At 42.4% G+C, this 22,354-nt stretch overlaps 1 protein-coding gene across 3 annotated transcripts; it reads right to left on the bottom strand.

The window, feature by feature from the left end:
• Positions 1–445: 445 nt before the first annotated feature.
• On the bottom strand, positions 446–21,751 carry HMGCS2 (3-hydroxy-3-methylglutaryl-CoA synthase 2). Of its 3 annotated transcripts, XM_058439816.1 has the most exons (11): positions 21,623–21,751; positions 21,387–21,492; positions 16,861–17,315; positions 12,243–12,368; positions 11,504–11,668; positions 9,656–9,821; positions 7,820–7,990; positions 5,742–5,848; positions 5,011–5,136; positions 3,252–3,363; positions 821–1,273 (listed from the first exon to the last, which is right to left on the bottom strand). In XM_058439816.1, the coding sequence occupies exons 2-10, from the start codon at positions 21,488–21,490 to the stop codon at positions 3,257–3,259; spliced, it is 1,527 nt and encodes a 508-aa protein (XP_058295799.1). In that variant the 5' UTR covers positions 21,491–21,492; positions 21,623–21,751; the 3' UTR covers positions 821–1,273; positions 3,252–3,256. The 3 variants fall into 3 exon arrangements, with proteins under 3 accessions (XP_032010738.1, XP_058295799.1, XP_058295800.1); XM_032154847.1 differs by lacking the exon at positions 21,623–21,751 and having other exon boundaries at positions 446–1,273; positions 21,387–21,551; XM_058439817.1 differs by lacking the exon at positions 21,623–21,751 and having other exon boundaries at positions 821–1,265; positions 21,387–21,540.
• Positions 21,752–22,354: the final 603 nt, after the last annotated feature.

The following is a 22,354-nucleotide window of genomic DNA, read 5'->3' as shown; positions in this document are numbered from 1 at the left end:
GAGGCCCGGGAAGGCAGTCAGCTGATGCTGGATTTGCTGAGCAAATTGGGGCTTATCTGGGATTTGTTGTGACATGAACAGCCTTGAGCAAAACAGTGAAGGGAACAGACCCAGCTTCTCATTCCTGTGGGGCCATTCTTAAGCGCTCCCTGAGGCCTCCTCCCCCACCCCCACCAGCTCTGCTCCCCGCCAATGGAAAGGATCCTCTCTCTTTTCCAAGGTGCCCTTTCCTCATGGGGGTGGCTGAGGAAACTTTCTAAAAGGAAGTGATGACAACACCTTGATACTTCCCCTCTCCTCCCACTCCCCTCCTCAGCTCAACCCCCATCTCCCTGAACCATTGCTATTTTATAAGAGGACCCTAGAAGAAGCAGTGCCCTCCCCCAAGAGGGAAAGATCCTGTAATGGAATAATTTCCTGCCAGGCATCAAAATTTATTTATTTATTTATTTTTGGCTATAGAAGGCAAAAACTCGTTAACCTTTGCCCTGTGTTTATTCGTTCAAATAACAGCGGCAAGGAATGACCAAGAAGATCTGAACTACAGCTCCTGCTGGCCTCTGTCTGCTGCTCTCTGTCTATGTGGTGTGTTTAGATCAGGGAAGTGGGCTGGGGGAAGCTGTGTTCTACCGTTCTTATTTGCCTTGTACCTGTTCACAGCACTTGGCATGTGGCAGAAATAGAATGGAATTGCAAGGGGACAGAGGCAGCCTGTGAGGTGAGGACCCAGCCCTCTGACCCACGAGGTCTAGTAGGCTTGCTGCATGTTACCTGGGTTTGTATTCTGGGTTCCAAGAAACACAGGAATCATTTCCTCTTTCTCTCTTTTTAATTGCCATATATTAGCTTAGAACAAAGTACAAAATTTGGAGATTCACAGGAATAGCACAGAAGTTTAACAATATTAATAATAATAAAGTTCTAACACATGACAGGAAAGTTTATCTGGATCTTGAAGGCAACAGCTGATCTGCATACACATTTCTGGAGGCCAGTGATTCAGGAAGAGGTCTTCTCTCCATTGCTCCATCTTGCTCTTTCACAAAGGACCCGTAGCCCATAGCACCATAAGCCCAGGACAGTGATTGCAGCATGGAGAGGAATGAAGGGCCCGCTAGGGATGGCTCCTCACTCTACAGGGCTGATGCTTATGGGGCTACTATGTCAATTCAAATTCATTTAGCAGCTAAGAGTGGGATCTTAAAAATATGATTCACAAGGAGAAGCTCTGCTAGCATACGTTTCCCAGGAAGCTTTCCATGGATCTGTAGAACTTAAATAAACAAAAGGTCATTCAATCACGGGTCTCCTCTTGGGCACCCTGCCCCCAGTACCTGCTTCTTGCCCGAGGTGTGGCTGTGCAGAGGGGCTCTCCTAACTGCATCCTGAGGGTGCTCCCACTATGCACCTTGTGCCAAGCCTGGACACCTGCGGGATCTGTGCCCAATGCTACTGGAGCCAAGGCTGGGGGTAGGCAGGGTCCCCATCGCACATCTGCCTGTGATAGGAGAGCAGGAGGGGCAGGCTAGGGCACTGCAGAGACCTGTAGAGCTCCACCACTAGCACTGCACTGACAGCAGCCCTTCATTTCTGCTAAAATCTCATTGTTGGAAGTTCACTGCTCATATTAATAATCAACATGAGAAAAGTTCAAGAGTTCTAGCTTTTCTTTTCAGGTATATTGCTGCCTAAGCACTTGTGAGAAGCTTGTCTACCATGAGAGGGAGGGAGCCTGACGTGGAAATTCTCCTTTAAAAATTCCAAATTTCTCTTTCTCTCTCCCTCTCCCACTGACTCTCTCCCCAACCTCTCTCTCTCCCTTTCCCCCCTCCCTCCCTATTTCTCCCACTCTTCTTCTGATGAATGAACTAAGTTGACACATTTAACAGCCCCTCTTTGCTACTGACCTGCCCTTAAGAACCATATTTCCAAGATGCACACAGGCTGCCGGGCAGTACCACAGTCTTCAGGGCCTGCTAACTGAGCTCATCCTCTCAACAGCATCCTGCAGCCCTCAGCCCACTTGTCCACCTCTCCTAGCCCTAACAACACCTGGGCTGCAACAGCCTAGCACCTGCCAATATCCCAGCGGTAAGGAATGAACCCAGGGCCCCTCCACCTGCACCTCTGTTTCCTCTCAGGTGGCTGTATCTGTGCATCTCTGCCACCCACTGACTTCTTCCTTCCCTTCCTCTGCTCCTTCCCTGCCTCGGCACACATTTTTCTTCTTCCCTCTCCATCTACCAAAAGAAGGGGAAAATCTTAAAAACTTGAGCATGGAGACTGCACTAATTAAAATTTATGGGTTGTAAAATAAATCTCTTCTCACTCTATCATTCTGCTTATCCTACGTATTTGGTCAACTGAAGGCAGCTACCTGGGTTCATATAAGATTCTTAATTTTGAATGTTTGCTTTCCTTTAAAAATGATCATATAGAATTCTCCCATTTCTCCTCTCACCACAATCCTCTTTCATTTTGCTCTCTTCTCCCTATCCTTGTGTCCATGAATTTCCTGAACCTCATTGTTTCTCCCCAGAAGGAATCCCATGATATAAGAATTGTTACACGACCCTTAGCCTAAAAATCCCTGCAGCGGAAGTGTCTGGCTTTAACAGAATCTTCAACCACCCCATTCCTTATGAATCTGTCTCCCACACATTGGTGTGTACCATTTCTGAGGTTCTGGGGCTGTTCATCTTGGTTGTTCTGTTGCTCATCAGATCTGTTGATCTCATCCCCCTGGAGTAATGATTTCTATAGATTCAGGTTCACAGCCTGTTCACTCAACGAATGCTCTGAATGCTAATCTGTCAAGCTTCTAGGAGAGCTTCCTATCTTCAGCAGATCAGGTAAACAAATCCAGCTCCTATTTTTCACATTCAAGATTTCAGAACATGTTTCTCCCCCAGCTTTTGCCTTTCCAAGGCAAAGAGCCCCAAGAGTTTTAATTGGTCTTTATGGTACAAATCCCAACTTCTGATTAGTTTGAAAGCTATGAACTCTCCCTGGCCTGGTTAATGTTCCCAAACTACAAGATTCCTATTCTGAATACTTGCTTTTCCTTTTAAAAATACCACAAATAATTCTCCCATTTCTCCTCTCACCCCAATCCTCTTCCATTAAACATTTTTCTCCCTGCACCTGTCCCCACCTTCTCTCTGCACCTGTCCCCACCTTCTCTCTCTGTGTTGTTACCCAGAGGAAGACATTAGGGTTTTATGCCACTAACTCTGCAAACTCTCACTCACCACCTTTAGACGGGACGCCGGGCATACGTTCGGCGATGCTGCTCGTCCACTCGCTCCAGGTACCAAGTACCTGGGAAAAGGCTGTTTGTGTCGCCAGGTGGGGAGAAATTCACTGTGGAATGAGGAGAAGAGGCAGTACTCACAAAGAGTTATATGAGTTTTTGGAAGAGAAAATGGTAATGAAGATGTCTGCCCCTTCACAGTGAAGCTCTTCTGGCTGTGCTGCGAGGGGCTGCAAGGTCGCCCTTAGTCCACCAAATAGAACACTGGACCCGCAGAACAAGAGGGGCAGCCATCTTGAATCTAGCACTTAAGGTCTTAATAAAAGGCTATTAAGACTTTTATTATAAGAGTACAACATTTTCCTACAGTAAACATAGCCTTCCTCCACTGAAATCTTCATCCCATCCTTTTGCCAATAGTTCCTACTTTGAGATGTAATTCTCAGCTTCCTGTTTCCTAACAGTCACTTCCTTCTAAACTGGAAATTTTTTGATTCTGATTCATTGCAGTATTTCAGTGCTTTGTCCGTTAACGTTTGTCTCAGAGGTCTTATTTTTCTTTTCTTCTTCTTTTTGTTTTTGTTTTGAGACAGAGTCTCGCTCCGTCACGCAGGCTAGAGTGTGGTGGTGTGATCTCAGTTCACTGCATCCTCTGCCTCCTGGGTTCAAGCAATTCTCCTCAGCCTCCTGAGTAGCTGAAATTAGAGGTGTGTGCCACCACACCCGGCTAATTTTTACATAATTTTTATTTTTTATTATATTCATATTTTTATATTTTTTATATTTTTAGTAGAGATGGGATTTCACCATGTTGGCCAGGCTGGTCTCAAACTCCTGGCCTCAGGTGATCCACCTGCCTCTGCCTCCCAAAGGGCTAGCATTACAGGCGTGAGCCACTGTGCCTGGCTCTATTTTTATTTTCATTGTCTTTCTTTGCTATAACATATCCACTGGTCCAGAAGGGATCAATGGCCCCTAGGTCTAGGTTTTCTGGAACGTTTCCAATTCCATATATTCTGTCTCCTTTTGAGACCATGCTGCAAAACAACATGCATCCCAAGTTTTGCTTGAGAATATATATAAGACCTATAGAAACCATGGTAAAACTGTGTATTACCATGGTTTTAAAACCACCAACTAATCACTCTAGGATTACCTTTGGGTTTTATTTTCCTTTCATTTGTTGCTTTTGGAGCAATATTTTGTTTTTATGTTTGGTGGAGAAAGAGGTCAGTTTGGAGGAGACAGTAATATTAGTCGATAACATATTTATGTAGAGTAATTCATTTAATTTGTTTGGAAATCCTGCAAAATCAGTATGATTTTAGAAATAAGACAACTGAGAAAAGTTCAACCATTTTTCCAAAGATAAACAGCTAGTGAGTGGCACAGTTCAGGGTTAGATTTGGATATCTAGCTCTAAAGTCTGTTCTCTTTCAACTGTTGCAGATGGTATTTTCAAAGACTATACTTCTGGCTTCCATGGGACTACACATTCTGGGTGTTTAGCTATATTCTAAACTGGGAAGCTGCATCCTGCCTCCCTCTTCCCAACTCTATCTTCTGTTTCCCCACCCACTTCTTACCCCTTTGGACAACAGATCTTCTAGTAAATCTTCTCCCAACCATATCTTGCAAAAGTCTTGACCCTGGACTACTAAATTCTAGATTTCTGAAGAAATCCCTGGCTCCCAACTACTGGAATGGGGTCTGAGATAAGTTACCTTCTCTTCCTCTCTTCCTGCCTTTTTTCTTACCCTTATGGTAGAATTGCTCTCTTTGGTTCATTATTTCTGTGAACTCCTCAGGAGACACACACTTTCGGGAGGCTAGGCGTTTTGGCAGGTCTGATGTACTGGACACCAACTTGTCCAGGGGAGAGCCTGGGAAGCAAAAGCAAGATTGTTACACCTTTTTCATTGTCATTATCACTATTGCCAATCACGAGTCCAACAGAGAGCCAGGTTCTGTGGGAGGTTACACCCTGGAGGAACGTGTGGTGTGTGTGGCTTAGAATACCAAGAAGTGATAAGCAAATATACTTGTTAGCAAAACATTCAGGCAGACACACTGATTTGGTCAAGGTGTATGCCACATAGTACTGAGATGCATGTCCTTAATCACATCAATCACAAAATAATCAATAAATTCTTATTAGGTATCTCAAATCCATCAACTTCTCTTTAATCACTTGTAACCAAACTACCATTACCTCTTGCCTGAACTATTTACTGGAACAATCTAAGTGGTTTCCCCATATCCAGCTTTGTTCCTTTTCAATCTAGTCTCTAAGTAGTAGCCAAATAAGTGCTTTAAACACATAAATTAAACAAACTTATTCCATGCTTAAATCCCTTCAGTGATTTACTTTGCTGTTAATAATAACATAACTCTGTCAAGATGGCAGCCTCAGTAATGGTGGGGAAGAAGATGGTTATTCTACCAGATGAATCTTGTCAGGAAGGCCTACTAGAAAGATGACACTCACCTGGAGAAGCATCCTGGGATACTCGAAATGAAAAGAAACTTGCTGCTAAACCAGAGCCATAAGAGAAGGCACCAATCCTGGAGCCAGCCAGTTCTTGGGCAGAGTGGCTGTGGGGAAAGAAATCAAATAAAAAACATATTTTTTATATATATATATAATATTCTCCACTTCAAATAGAACAACAGCCTATCATCCCGATCTTCTCCCTGTCTACCTCATGCAACTAGAAATGGGTTCCAGGCACCCTACATAAAGAGGGACTTCTGGTAGACCCCAGGGACAGGCCTTTGTGTAGGAAACCTTGCCAAAAGGAAAGCAGCTAATATCCAAGATCTATAAGGTAGAGAAAACACAAGATAATTTTGGGTGTACATAGAGCTTCTCCCCTCTCATGAGGACAGGATAAATTCAGTGCATTCTGACAGTGTCTCCGGGTGGAGATCAGACCACTGGACTCACCCTTCAGGCTCCCATGTTGATTGGTAATGGTTCAGCAGTCGTAACTTTTTGATCATCCCCTGTGAGTAATAATTTGATCAAGTTCACCCATAAGCACTTTTTCCTGCCTTTTTTTTTTTTTTTTTGGCAGAGTCTTGCTCTGTTGCCCAGCCTGGAGTGCCTGGAGTGCAGTGGCGTGATCAAGGCTCACTGCAGCCTTTACCTCCTGGGCTCAGCTGATCCTCCCACCTCAGGATTCAGGATCCTGAGTAGCTGGGACTGCAGGTGCAAGCCGCCACACCCAGCTAATTTTTTTTTTTTTTTTTTGAGACAGAGTCTCATTCTGTCACCCGAGCTAGAGTGCAGTAGCTCGATCTCAGCTCACTGCAACTTCTGCCTCCTGGGTTCAAGGAATTCTCATGCCTCAGCCTCTCGAGTTGCTGGGACTACAGGCACGTACCACCATGCCCGGCTGATGTTTGTACTTTTAGTAGAGAAGGGGTTTTGCCATGTTGGCCAGGCTGGTCTCAAACTCCTGACCTCAGGTGATCTTCCCACCTTGGCCTCCCAAAGTGTTGGTATTACAGGCGTGAGCCACCGTGAACATCCATGGCTAATTGTTTAAAAAAATTTTTGTAGAGATGGGGCCTCCCTATGTTCCCCAGGCTGGTCTCAAATTCCTGAGCTCAAGAGATCCTCCTGCCTGAGCCTTCCAAAGCGCTGGGATTATAGGCATGAGCCACCTCACCTAGCTCTTATGTTATATGCAGTACTTCCTTATAAAACCCACAAAACAGAAAATGAATAGAAATAACATCCAACATTTGAGCACCTGCTAAGCACTGCTATTTTAATTGTTTTAGGTACTTAAAGCTCATAAAAACAGTAGAACACAGGTATTGTGATTGCACACATGCTACAGATGGAGAAAGTGAGGTGCATTGAGGTTAAGTATTATCCAAAGTCAACCCTAATAAGTGGTTAAAAAAATCTGAACCCAGGTTGTGGGCTCTAAAGTCAGACCCATTTAACCACCATGCTCTACTAAGTATAGAGATTTTAAATAAATGAGACAAAGATATGCATACCAAAGCTACTGTTTTCTTGATCTTGCCCATCCCTTGACATCAGGTACTTCACTTTGGAGACCATTGTCTGATACGTACACCTTTGGTATGAATTTCTTTCGTCTTCCTTCCTTTTCCTGCCTTCTCCCTCCTTTCCTTTCTTTTATATTTATTTATTTATTTATGACAGGATCTCATTCTGTCATCCAGGTTGGAGTCCAATGGCACAATCATGGCTCACTTCAACCTTCCACTCCTGGGCTCAAACCATCCTCCCACTTCAGCCTCCCGAGCAGCTGGGACCACACATGCACACAACCACACTGTTAATTTTTGTAGAGATGAGGTCTCACCACGTTGCCCAGGCGGGTCTTGAACTCCTAGGTTCAGGCGATCTGCCCACCTAAACCTCCCCATATGCTGAGATTACAAGCATGAGCCACCACACCAGGCCCCTTCCTTTCTTTTAAATTTCTGAGCCAAAAGAGAAACCCAACTTTGTTGACCCCGCAGACCATGGGGGTGGAGGCTGGGGGTGTGCATGTAGGACATGGAGCCAGATGCAGTACTCACTGGGACAGAAGCGAGGCCAGGCACCCATACAGGGATGAGGTGTACATGTTCCCATTGTGCGTGGAGAGGTAAAGGGAGGCCTTGGTTTTCTTGTCAAACATGTCCTGAGAGGCCTTTAGAAGTGCTTTATCCAGGTCCTTGTTGGTATAGGTGTCTTCCAGCTTTAGCCCCCTGTGAGGTAGCCAGAGGTAGCCATGTGAGAGGCCGGGGAGGGGAGGGAGGGAGCAAGGGGGAAAAGTAATAGCTTCTGGAGAGGACCTTTGGGCGCATGTTTTTTCTACAATATTTGGAAATACACAACAGTACAAAGGAGAACATACCACTAATGGCTTACCATTCAGAGAGAGCACTTAGGGCATATTTTTCTGGTGGAATCCATCCCTACTTTTATAGAGTTTACTAGAAAATTAGAAAGAAAATCATGGTATGTGTTGTGGTTAGCATACTTTCTTAACTTAGTGTGTGTGTGTGTATATATATATATTTTTTTTCCATGACATTCTATAACATTATTTGTAAAGGCTGAAGAATGGTCCATGACAGGATGTACCGCACTTTAACCTATCTTCCTGCTCCTGTTCCTCACTAGTTAAAACACTACAGTGAATAGGTAGGTGTTCTTTTAAACACATGGGATTACCAAGCCCAAAGGTTGCACATCTTTAAGGCTTTGGCTTCAGGCTCTCCTGTTACTCTTCAAAACACCTGATCCATTTACACATCCACTACAGCCCATTTTCCCACAGGCTTGACAATTGTGGGTATTCACATTTTAAAAAGACTATCTAGAGAAAATGGTAACTTGAGTAAACTTTTTATTAATGAACATGCACATTTAAAATGTGATCATATACATTTCTTCTTTGAGAAAATTTTCTGTTTGTATCCTTTGCTCATTTTTCTATTAGGGTATTTATTTTATTATTGATAATATCTTTATATATTAAAGATATTAAGCTAGTATCTTTGGTATATGTTATACTTTTTGTTTCGATAGGGCTGGTCTTACAAGCAGTGTTTGTGCTAATTTTGATGTTTTAGTTAGTGGCAGGGTTAGGAGTACCAGTTAGTAACAGGGGCTACACTTGGTAGCCTATTCTACTGTTGATAACATTGACCAAAATTTGAAAGAAACAGGTACCAAGAAGAAAGGGAAAGATTCCTTTCCCAGTGGAAACTGTATTGAAGACATTTCTTTGTAAATATTAGTGTATTAGTGTAGTGAATCAATAAACAGCATTCTTTCTGCTTTTTCACATCTAAGGGGATGAGCTGGAACATCCCCATTTTATAGATGGGAGAAAAGCAAAAGCAGGACATGAATTAAGACAGTGACAAATGAAAATGGGACCTGACACTTCTCAAATTGCTACCCTGTAGTGTGATCATTTGCTTCTGTGTGTTTGTGTCTGTATAGGCTGTGAGACACTCTAGGGCAGGGACCATGGAGTCCCATTCATTTTAGTATCCTGAGAGGTTAATACGATGTCTAGCACATAACATGTTCAGAAAATGTTTATTGACTGAATGATTTAGCTACTCTCTTTCTCCCTTCCTCCCTTTCTCCCTTTCTTTCTTTCTCCTCTGTAGTTTCTTACTGCCCCTTGATCCCGCAGTGTTGCCAAATCCCCCGTGTTTCCCTGCAATAATTCATGGAGGGCCCTACCCAGACAATAACCCACTACCCCATGGAAGGACCTGGGATTGTTCCTGTTCTACTGGAGGATTGCCTTTTGTCCCCCACAGGGGTGCTGATGGTCTAGACTTAAGGCATGAAGAAGCCTCCTTCTTGCTCACACCTCTCCAGCCTCTAGGCTCCCCAAGAAGAGGACTCACCCGAAAGCCTCCAGCCCCTTATATAAGCTGGTTTGTGTGTCACTGCTGGCTGACAGGAAGTCATTGAACATCAGGCGAGCCAGAGACTTCTGGACCATCTTGCAAAAGGGTGTATGAAAGATCATGTACTGTAAATCGTCAAGGGTGAAGGGTCGATCGCTGCCAGCTGGAAGAGGAAGCGTGAAGGCAAGGATGGGGCATGAGAGGAGAGCCATTTAGACCTCCTGCCTGAGATTTAACTGTGCCGAGTTTCTCCAGGCCTCCCAGGGAACTACTTCCTACCTCCTGCAAACACATATAAGCTTTATTTATTCATTCTACATGCACTTACTAAGCAATCTCTACAAATAAGGAAAGAAGGGAAAGAAACAAAGCCTTTGTATCTACTATTACCAGCCTCTATGACACTTGTCCCAAATCAACCTTGTGTTATATAATTTTCTTCATTTTCCAGAGGAGGAACCGGTCTACAAAACATTGTCATCTGTCCAACTTTAAAAAGGCTGGCTTTGGATTCAGGTTCAGATGTCTCTGACTCTACTCTGCAGACTGTCTCTCTCACTCTGAAGAAGAGGGCAATGCAATCTCTGCCCTTAGGAAAGATTACATTTTAGTGCTGCGATCCAAAGCAGCATCTGTCACCTTACATATGCAAATAAGGAGTAAAATTTAAATGCCACAAGAATTCAGAGGAGTTAGGAGCAAATAACCAATTACAGAAGACAGACAGAGGCAGAGAGGCCCAAAGCAATTTCTTGCCCATGAGGTTCACCTCTGGCAAGTGGTGTCCCACCCACTGCAGTGGAAAGGGACAAGAGGTAGCTCTTTATGCCACCCCCAAGGTATCCATGCCTTCTCCCACACTGCAATCTGTCTTTTGCGGATGCCCATCTGGGCATGCCTGAGCAGCAAGAATACTATTTATGTCTTTAAAGTGGATTTAACTGTATTTTATTTTTATTTATTTATATGTTTTTAGAGACAGGGTTTGTTTCAATCTGTAGTCCAGGCTGGAGGGCAGTCGCTTGATCATAGCTCACTGCATGGGCTCCTGGTCTCAAGCAATTACTCCCATCTCAGCCTTCTGAGTAGCTAGGACTACAGGCTCATGCCACCATGCCTGGCTAACTTTTGTATTTTTTTTTTTTTTTAGAGACAGGGTCTTGCTTTGTTGCCCACATTGGTCTCAAATTCCTGGGTTCAAGTGATCCTCCTGACTCAGCTTCCCAAAGTGCTGGGATTACAGGCGTGAGCCACCACTCCCTGCTCCTCTTTATTTTAAAGGGAAGATTTATTTGCTTCTTTTCTGCATATGAAAGCAGTACATATTTCTCAGGAGGGAAATTCCAAAACTAAAGATGAAAATAAAATCAACCTGCAGTAGCATCACAAAGAAAAAAATCACTGATAACACTTTGGCATATAGAAAATATAGGTACAATTTCTCAACGTCAGACTTTAAAAGATGGTAAACTACAAACTAAGAGCCAAACCATGCCTGACTTAACCAGAAACAAATGTCAACCACTGTAGAATGTGGCTGCCCAGCCTCTTAACGCCATCTTCCCAGGTGGCTGACACCCCTTGGTTTCATACTGGGGGCCTTGCCCTGGATTGTTTACTTTCTTTTATTTAGCTCAAGTTAGAAGCAATTTTACACCTGAACTTGAATGACATCCAAATGGATTTCAGCATAGACCCAGGGAAGAGTGTGAGAAAGAGGACAGGAAACAATTCTCTTGACATTATTTTCAAGGCAGGAGAGAAGAGACCATGTTATGGCCTTTGGGTACAAACCCTTGGCCTATGTAAATAGAGCCCCCACTTTCTGCCCTCTGAATCTCATACCTTGCTTCCACTGATTCTGGATTTTTTTACGGTATGATGTGTAACATCGATCCAAGGCCCGCAAGTAGCACTGGATGGAAAGCTTCCCATCCACTATTGGGTACTCCGAGGCCAAATTTGGTTTGTAGAAGTCATATGCATTCTCCATATGGGTTCCCCTCAGCCCTGGAAAGGCACACAAAGGGTTTCAGAGACTACACAATGCAGCCTACCTTGAGCACAAAGGATGAGAGAACCATATAAAGGAGTTTTCTGGTCATTATCTGTGTCCCATGGCCAAGTTCAAGCCCATTCAACATCCCTCACATATTCAAAAGGAGTTGGACAGGTTGTTGGTATTACAAAAATGAGATGTGTATTTCCCTTTCCTCACCTACATGGGCTTAACAAAACCTAGAATAGAAGCCAACAGTCTCAAAGGCAAGACTTTCACTTTATATCCAGTTATATATTTTAACCTTCAGTTGCCAGAAGAGTTCCCTAAGATTCCTCACCAGCATCTGCACCACTCATTCCACTCACCATTATCCCAATGCCTGATGATGCAAGAGAGGAAACCTCGCGGATTCCCCTCTCCCATTTCTCCTCTCCTCCCTCTGCTCCATAGACCAGCCCTTTTTAGAGGCAAGCAATACCATCCTCAAACCCATACCTCAGTAGCAGGTGTGCCAATGTGGAATTAGGATCTATGTTCTTGGCTATGTCATGCACAGCCTCTTGGTAATGGATTACTACAAACCTCGCTCCAGGGCCAGAGGGGCCTTGGGCCCAATCAGCATAGCCACAGCTCCGGCCCCACCTGTGGGACGAGCATTACCACTGGGATAGACGGCAATGTCTCCACAGACCACCATGGCATAACGACCTGTAAAGAGAAACAAGAAATATTTACCATCACTACCAAATCTAGAGTAGACTGAGTGCCTACTGTGTACCAGGCATGATTCTAGGTCCTGGATATAGAGTGATAAACAAAATAAAAAATCCCAGTCCTGTGGAGCTTATGTTCTAGTGCAATTCATGATACATTTGAAATGTAAAGTCAAAATTTAGTGTCCTGACACTCTGTAAAATGCTCATTTATTCAGAATTCTGTCTCTGACTTCAGTGAAAAATGTGTTAATAGGCACTTTTGGAGACAATTCAGGTTTGGGTTTGTACCCATCTCCTTAAAGCAAACCATGATCCTGAAATTATATCCTAAGTCATAGAAGGTAAAGGACAGGGAGGGAAACTAACATTTAAAACACTAGTAGGACACTAGTTATCCTTAAACAATTCTTGAAACAATCCAATGAGGTAGGTAACATCCACATTCACAAGTGAAGACATTGCCTTCCTGAGAGACTGAGTAACTGGTGTAAGGTCACATAGCTAGTTAATATGGATTTTGATATTCAAACCCAGTTCTGACTGGATCCTGAACCATGTGCCTTGAATTGTATGGCACTACTTTCATTGTGAAAAGAGTTTATGTTGAGTAAATGATCCGTAGTCACTAACTTTATGATAATCAGACTAGCATTCAATAAATAATTGTGGTCTTGACTATTATGTGCTCCACTTTCATCTGTCGGAAGTACTGTCCCAAAAACTCAAGTTTGTGGGTGAGATATGGTAGTAATTTTAGTATTCTGACCTGTGAGGAAGCTCCCAGTATTCACCCACAGCACTGCTTTGGGAGCCATATTTCCATATAATTTAATCCTCATGATAAATCTTTATAGCAGATATAGTTATTCCCATCCTACAAATGAAGAAACTGAGGCCTAAAGAATTTAAGCCACTTGCCCAAAAACCACATAGCTAATAAATGGTAGGGTAAGGATTCAGAGTCAGGACTCCAACCCAAATTCACTGAAATCCAGGGACCTTCTCTTAAGAATTATAACAATCCCAACTCCAACATCAATGAAAAAGTATTGTTTTCTTCCCCAATGCTATGTGCATGTGTGTGTGTGTGTGTATATATATATAAATATACAAATATTTTATATAAATATATAAATGTAAGTATATATTTAGTATATATAAATATATTAGTATAAGTAAATTGGTATATTTAATATATAAATATATATTTAAGTATATATAATTTTTATATACATAAAATTAAGGGAAAACAATACTTTTTTTCTACCCGTATATACACACACACACGCACACATTTTGAAAACTTTAGAAACTATAGAAAAGTATTTAGAATCCATTTAGGAAAAGGCCAGTAAATTTGATTATCTAAAAATCAAAGCCTTCTATCAGAAACAAGGTCAAAAGACAAATTGGGGAAGTATTTACAATACTTACAACCAACAAAAAGCAATTTATCTTCATTTATAAAAGTTTCATTAAAAAGGCAAGCTAGGCCGGGCACAGTGGCTCACGCCTGTAATCCCAGCACTTTGGGAGGCTGAGGTGGGAGGATCACGAGGTCAGGAGATTGAGACCATTCTGGCCAACACGGTGAAATCCCATCTCTACTAAAAATACAAAAAATGAGCCGAGTGTGGTGGTGGGCTCCTGCAGTCCCAGCTACTCGGGAGGCTGAGACAGGAGAATCGCTTGAACCTGGGAGGCGGAGGTTGCAGTGAGCTGAGATCACCGCCACTGCACTCCAGCCTGGCAACAGAGTGAGACTCCGTCTAAAAAAATAAATAAATAGGCCGGGCGCGGTGGCTCACGCTTGTAATCCCAGCACTTTGGGAGGCCGAGGCGGGCGGATCATGAGGTAAGGAGATCGAGACCATGGTGAAACTCCGTCTCTACTAAAAATACAAAAAAATTAGCCAGGCGTGGTGGCGGGCGCCTGTAGTCCCAGCTACTCGGAGAGGCTGAGGCAGGAGAATGGCGTGAACCCGGGAGGCGGAGCTTGCAGTGAGCCGAGATTGCGCCACTGCACTCCATCCTGGGCGACAGAGCGAGACTCCGTCTCAAAAAAAATAAATAAATAAAAATAAATAAATAAATAAATAAATAATTTAAAAAGGCAAGCTATATAATAAAAAAAGGCCAATAAACAACATAGAAATATTCAAGATTTCTTATAGTAGAAGAAAGGCAAATCAAAAACATTATAATTTTACTTGTTAAATTGACAAAGATTAGAAAGTTTGATAATATATACATTGTAGGAATGTAAGTTAGTACAACATTTTGGAGAAGAATTTGGCACATTTTATCAAACTTTTAAATCATCCTATCCTGAGATTCCATTTCTAGGAATTATTCTTATACTATAATGCCAAAAGTATACAAAGCTATTGTACAATGTTCATTAAAACTTTATCATTGCAAAAAAACTAAATATCCATCAATATGGGATTGACCAAATAAAATTTGGCATATGCATCAAAGAATATTGTGGTTTTAAAAAGAATCAGATGGACCTTATAGATATTGATACAGAATTACCTCTAAGACCTAAGAGATGAGGAATATTTTGTACAATGTTTAAAATGGAATAGATATGTGTATACTTGCAGGTACTTAGAAAAAATATTGGAAGAATACATATAAACCATTAGTGTTAAATTTTGGGAAGTGGTAACGGGGGTCAAATGAGGAGTTTTTCTTCGCTTTATATACTTTTGTGTATGTGTATGTTTTTTTCCAAATATGAATTTTAATTATTTTCATTTAAAAAAAAAACACACAAGAAAACATGGGGACTCCCAGCTAATGTGAGCCAGAAATACTCTTCTCTTTCCTCATCCCCTCCTATTTTCTCTGGAGTGATTCAGAACTCCCTGAGTCTCAGAGCCACTCCCTCCCACCTGAGGGTCCCCAGGTGAATGATTGCCTAGGTCAGAAGCAGAGTTCTCATTCACACTGGCATCCTCTGGCCCTGGTGGTTACTGTCACCTGCAGGGTATGTAGTCCAAGTGTCCGGGCTCAAGCTTAGCTATTTTTGTTTTAAATACAAACTAAAGATTCACATTTCAATAACTTGTTTTTTAAATTTTTACTTTCATAACCAGATACCATATTTTTCTGAAGATGCATTTGCAACCCCATCTGTGGAATACCCAGCCCCTCAGAAGAATCTACTCATTTGAAATGGCATGCTTAAGGCTGACAATGCTCTCAAGAATAGGTTCTTTGATTTTTGGTTAACGGCTGGTGAATGCCCTCTATTTTTCATTTCTACTCCTCAGCTAAATAATTGGTTGGACATATCCGTGGTGGTAATGGTGGTAGGGGTTACTAGGGAGGTAGTAATATAAGTATCAAGTAGGAGAGGCACTTTAAGAACAGACTTGATGATGTAGACTGGACCATCCCGTGTCAGTGGAATTGTTAATGATGGAGCCAGGTAGGGCAGTTGGAAAAGCTTGGAATGGACTTTTGGAATTGCACTGTCTTGCTGCATGTACAGAGATAAACTGTTAAACTCCTCTTGACCTCTTTTTTCTCAAGCAAAAATATTGAATTAGATAATCTCTGAGGACTCTGCCAACATTAAAGCTTTTTGGTTAATTTTATAATTAATGCTCATCATGGTTTCTAAGGTTTTTAATCCTAGTTTCAAACTTAGTAAATATAGAGTGTCTTAACTACTGCCAACATACTGTTTTTTCACATCTTTATGAAAATTTCACATTTCTATGCATTATTTTATTCAGTCCTCTTATGAGTTAAGCAAAGCAGATAGGCAAATAACCCCGAGGCTCAAAGAGGTTCAGGAATTTATCAATGATTATTGATAGAGCTATGGCTCCAAACTCTCATACTGTTTCCCTTGAATCATCTCTTGCTGTAACAACAGGGGTTAGTCCTCCAATATAGCACTGGGAGAAGATATAAGTAAGATACAAGGTAATGTTAATATGTTAAGCAAAAAGCAATATGCGAGGAGCCAGCTAAGGGAGAAAGAGTAGAAATACTCACAGTCTATCCTGTGGTTTTCTGGGCCTGTTTCTACAAAGGTGTTTTTTTCCTGAACATCTAAACTTGCATAAATCTTTCAACATCACCAATCTCTCAGAGACTTAGGACATGTTTAAGAGAAACAGGTACAGTAAAATAGGAAATATGTCAGATGTGGTTTGGCATTTTTGCCTCTGCCACTCACTATGTGTAAGATAATCAGATCTTCCATGTTCTCTTCTATAAATCTGGTATAATACACACTTCCTAGGCTGTTGTAAGAATTAAATGAATGGCTTGTGAACATGCTACCTAACTGTGTAAAGCTATGTAAGTCTAAGTGGTTATCGTTGGATGATAGCAGCAGCTATGTGAATATATTGTCCTTCCTTCAGTAGATGAAGCCACCTGGGAAACTGAAAAGCAAAACTGGTAATATTCAGCCTCCAATTCCAGCACCTTTCTTACATAAGGCTCGTGCCAGTACATACCATCCCAGGAACTGGACTCCATCCAGTTGGCAGCATTGAAGAGGGAGGCAGTACCACCGTAGCAGGCATTGGTGGTATCTATGCCCTCAATATCAGTATTGCCTGAATCCTGGAAGAGTTCCATGAGCACTGTTTTGACAGCTTTGGACTTGTCAATGATGGTCTCAGTGCCTACTTCCAGCCTGCCTACAGAGTCCCATGGGAGCTGTATGCGCTCCATCAGCCGTTGCACCACTGTCAGGCACAGGGAGTTGATGTCCTCTTGGACTGAGCAGAAGCCCATACGGGTCTGGCCCAAGCCCACTGTATACTTTCCTGCTTCCACATTGTTATACTTCTCCAGGTCAGTTTGGTCCACATATTGGGCTGGGAAGTAGACCTCCAGGGCCAGGATGCCCACGTCCTTTGGCCAAGTATCTGTTTTGGCCAGGGGGATAGCAGAGGCTGTAGAAAACCTGTGACGGAGATAACAATCAAATTCCCACTAATGGTCTGTAGACAATTTCCTCAAAAGACAGTAATATAGCAATCATTTAATTAATTTTCTATATATTTTGAAGCTATCAGATGACTACAAATTTAGTATTGTTATATCTTTTCATTGAATTGACCCTTCTATCCTTATTAAATATCCCTTTTCATCTTTGTGATATTCTCGGCATAAAGTTTCCTTTCCTGATATCGATATAGCTACACTAGCTTTTTGCTTACTGTTTGCATGGTTTATCTTTTTCTGTCCCTTTTTACTTTCAACTTCTTAAAGTCTTTATCTTTAACATACATCTCTTGTGATCGGTATATATTTTTAGTCCTTTAAAAAATTTTAATAAGTCTAACAATAGTGGTGTTTTGAGTATTTCATCCATTTATATTTGTTGTAATTACTAATATAGTTGGAACTAAGTCTTTTTTTTTCTCTTTTTTGAGACGGAGTCTCACTCTGTCACCCAAGCTGGAGTGCAGTGGCATGATCTCTGCTCATTGCAAGCTCCGCCTCCTGGGTTCACACCATTCTCCCGCCTCAGCCTCCCGAGTAGCTGGGACTACAGGCACCTGCCACCACGCCCAGCTAATTTTTTGTATTTTTAGTAGAGACAGTGTTTCACCATGTTAGCCAGGATGGTCTCGATCTCTTGACCTCGGTCTTCCAAAGTGCTGGGATTACAGGCGTGAGCCACTACGCCCAGCTGGAACTAAGTCTATTTTTTAAATTTGTTTCTATTTGTCTCATTTGTTCTTTGTTCTTTTATTCCTCCTTTCCCATATCCTTTTTGATTAAGCAAATATTTATTATTCATTTTATACCCTCTTTTCCTTTTACTGGTGACCTTAAAGATTATAACATGCATAATTGGCTTGTTGTAATATTACTTAAATTAATACTTATCTTACTTTTGCAAAAACTTTAGGTTAACTTTATTTACTCTCTGCATCCTTTCGAACCATTATTGTCATATACTTTACTTCTACATGTTATTAGCCCTTATAGGGCATAATTATACAATCTTTACTCATTTTAAAAGTGTACCTCTAATTACATGCCTTTCTCCTTCTTTCTTTTTTCTACACAAGAACATACCCACTGTTTTCCTACTTTTAAGTAAGTTTTCCGCTAGCTGATTTTTCTGATAGGGCCTTCCAATGTTTATTGAGCACATCCAACACAGTTCTAGTCCAAATACACAGCAGTGAATAAGACATGCATTGTGCCCATAAAGACAGCACAGCCCAGTGAAAGAGGCAGACATTTTTACAGGTAAATATGCAGGGAACACAAAGAGCAGAAAGAGCAATTCTAAACGAGAGCAGAGAGAAAGGAAAGGGGAAGGGGTCAGCAGAAGAGGGGAGAGATGATCTATTTCTTTTCTGGACCAATCCATTTCTCTTTAACCCAGATTCTTAATATCCCTGGTGAAAATCTGTGTTCCCTTTTGTATGGGAGCATATGGGAGGTGAACTTGGTGATCTCTGTACTGCTCCCATACAAAAGTACTTTATACCTTCTGTTCACTTTAGCAACATTCTTCATTTTATAGGTAGTGAAACCAAGGCACACACTGGTAAAGTGATGCACTCAGGGTAACTTCATAGTTTCTCACGTGTTAGAAATACTCTGTCCCTTCACTGCCCTGAGTGCCAGGCTTATAAATTTAGCTCCATTCTACAGGAGCTGGAACTCAGATTGAATGTGTATGTCAATCATCTTTGGGATTCTGAGCCTCTGGTAGCCCCAGTTCTCCCAGCAGCAAGGTCACTTTTAAGGACAGCTGTGAGGCAAAAGTGGATCACATGATCACAAGATAGTGAGGCAGAGTGATAAATACACATTATATCTGACAGGAGAGGTTTGGAATTTATTTATCTTCCTATTTATTTACATCCTCCAAATAACTGGAGTTTGTACTCTCAAATATTTACGGAGGAGCTTCCCCAGTACCTAGGAGCTAATGGTTAGCCAGCGCTTGTCCTGCCAGTTTGGCTGCGTTTCTCTCAGTCTCGTTCTCACTCTGACTTCTCTGGGCTGGCTCCCTCCCTTTCTTCCCAGTTAGAAATCTAAGCTTGCAAGAAGAAGCTTAGAACTGGTCAGTTGGTAACTTTTGTAGCTGTCTTGGTGGGGAGCTATTTCTAGAAATGGATTATAAAGCCTTGAAGAAAATTAACACTTAGAGGCTTCCAGAAGCTTTAGCCCACGAAGGTTAAGAGTATCCTTCTCATCTTGTGCTTTCTCTAAAGAATGATCACTTTGTGTAATTTTAAATCATTTTTCTCTTGGTGTTGCCCACTTCAAGAACATGCACCACACCTTTACTTCTGTATTCCATCTTGCCTCCTTCCCTTGTGTTTCAAAATTAATTACTACACTTCAGGCACTGTCCTGGGAAGGGTTTGTGAGGGTTGAACAAAGGGGTTGGACAAAGAAAAGAAGAGGGTGAGGTTCTTGAGACCTCCTTGACCAGTGTGAGGAATGATAAGCACACATATAACCCAACTTCAAGGCAGAATGTATTCAGGCCCACAAGAGGGATGTAGGCAAAATCCACAGGAGTTCAAAGGAAGCAGAGATTTAAGTGGGTTGGAGGATCAGGGAAGCCTTGTGGAAGAAACCGCATTTGAGGCAAACCTTGATGGATGACAGACTTCTGCCAGTGAAGAACTGGAGGGGAATGAAGGGGCAGTGGCCACAGCAGGGGGTGACTGAACAAGTAAGGAACCCTGGAGATGCAGGTGTATAGGGGAACAGGGAGGCAATATGTGAGAAATACAGGAAGTGGAGGGCACAAGTTTTACCTAATTCTGAAGACAGCAAAGCAGATGCTGTGATGGAAGCCACTTTTAGGTTGGAGTTAGAGCCAATGTGGGTTGGATTAAAGGCGATTAGATATATAGAGAAAAGGTGACTCATGAAAAGCAATATTAGTTCAAGCCATGCATAATGGGATTAACTGTGAATATACTAGGAGGGAAATGGGAATGATTCCAAGAGTTTGAACCAAGGGAGTCAGAGTTTTGGGGAGGATTGGTGTGTGTCTTTTGGCTGATGGCCAACTATTGCTATCGAAACAAGCAAACCCAAATCAATCTCTTCTTCACAAATATAGAAACAGTTTAAATCCTGAGCTGGGACATTTAACCCACATGCAGGGTTTGGCAGTGCACGGGGAGAGTGAGATGATGGTAGCATAACGAAGAATATAAGAAAGCTATGTGCATCCGCCTCTACCATGCACATCTATACACTCAGGTTCCCTGGGTATTTGGCAAGGAAAGACACTAGGTCAAAATCATTTTTCTAAATATTTAGTAGTCATAGAATATAGAGTAAAAATGTAAGGAAATAAAGAACTAGTCCCAATGTGTAGCGGATGGTTTGGGGATTGGACAGAAACGCGTAGGGGGCTGGGAGCCTGAGGCACTAACGATAGCTGTGTTACCATCATCGCTGATGATGGGAAACATAAGCACTTGGGCCATGTTCGGGGAGTATTTACAAAGAAAAGGAGTGTGCATGTTCTTCTTGCAAAGAGCATGTATACATACACACACAACCACACATTTCCCCTTTTCATAAAATTGGAACACAAGGCAAACACAGCTTCTCATCCTCAGTCCATTTCTGATCCTGCTGCAGTGATATAAAGTCATTGGTTTTACTAACACTGCAGTTGGCACAAGGTCCTGAGGGTCTTGGCAGAGGCTAGGGGCAAATGTGGGAATGGTGGTGGAGAGAGGAAAGCTGTGGCCTGGTACTGATATTTCTACTGCTTCGCGCAGCTGGCAGAGTAAAAGTTGCCATTGCTCACAAACACAGCATGTGTCAGAGGTTTGGGCTCTTCTCACTCTACAGCTGAAAGGGTTTGTCTGTTTAGAAATGAGGTAACTGAGACCCTGTAAAGTTAACTTGCTTGTCTAAGGCTGCTGTGCACAAGCCTTGCCAAATTTTGAGTGGGATTCTAGTGAGTTTTCCCCAATAGCAAGGAAAAACTGTCTTTTACTAGTTACAAGGTGCTTCTCAAAAAGTGACTCACCTTTGGTGGGCTACTGGGAGCAGGCGAGCAGGTGTGAGGGAGGTTTCCTGCATCACTCTTGTCAGTTGCAGAATGCGCTTCACTGGAGTCAACAGACGCTGCATCTCTAGAGGAGCAAGCAGAAACCCAGCAGTTCAGAAACCCAGCAGAAACCTTGAAAGAGATGCCCAGCAGTGCCCAGCAGGGCTTTATAAAGCCCCAAGACGCCTGCCTCCCCAAGCCCCGCCTCTGCTCACCATGGCTCAGTCTGCTTCTAAAACTGGGTCAAAGGGCTCACTCAGAACATGGGCGAGTCAAAGACAAACAGCATCTCTGCAACATGTACATAGCTGCCCTGCTCCTGAGCATGTGTGGGAATGGCTGGGTGTGGTTCCTCCTACTCCATCAGGCTCTGTGGCAGCCTTGATTCTGCCCAGCCATCTAAGCAGGAGGTTATGATGTTCCTTGTTGTATCACATCCCAAGGTAACCCTATGTGACTTCTTTTAGACCCTGACTCCTTATCTGTATTACTCTCAGTGGGTGTTCCACACTCCTCTCTGTGGTGTTAGTTGTTATTATTTTAATGTGCTATGCATTATAAGAAACATCTTTCAAAACCAAAGGGAAACTCTTTTAATAGCAGCTTTTCAAGGAGTTGGGAGTGAGTGTTGGCGCATAGGCCAAGGGCTGGGCGTTAGAGTATGTGGAACCTACTATATTTCTCCTGTTTATTGTCCACCCTTTTACTTGTACAGCTCTACACAATTTCCAAGTGGGATGCAATTAGTGTTGTAGTAAAGGGACAGGAACCTCAAAGAGGTGACAGTTTGAAGCTCAATCTCCTAAGGAGGAAAGGTTTACTTTATAGATGAGGTTAGAGTTATGTTTAAAGGAGTCATTTTCCCAAAGACCTGCAGCTAGGAAGTTGCAGAATGAGAACTCAACCATGTATTTTGACTCCAGATTCTGGTCCTTCTGCTTTGCTCT

Source organism: Hylobates moloch, unplaced genomic scaffold (assembly GCF_009828535.3).
Source record: "Hylobates moloch isolate HMO894 unplaced genomic scaffold, HMol_V3 SCAFFOLD_5, whole genome shotgun sequence".
Lineage (NCBI taxonomy): Eukaryota > Metazoa > Chordata > Mammalia > Primates > Hylobatidae > Hylobates > Hylobates moloch.
The sequence above is the reverse complement of the archived record's forward strand: the minus strand, read 5'-3'. Positions and strand labels throughout refer to the sequence as shown.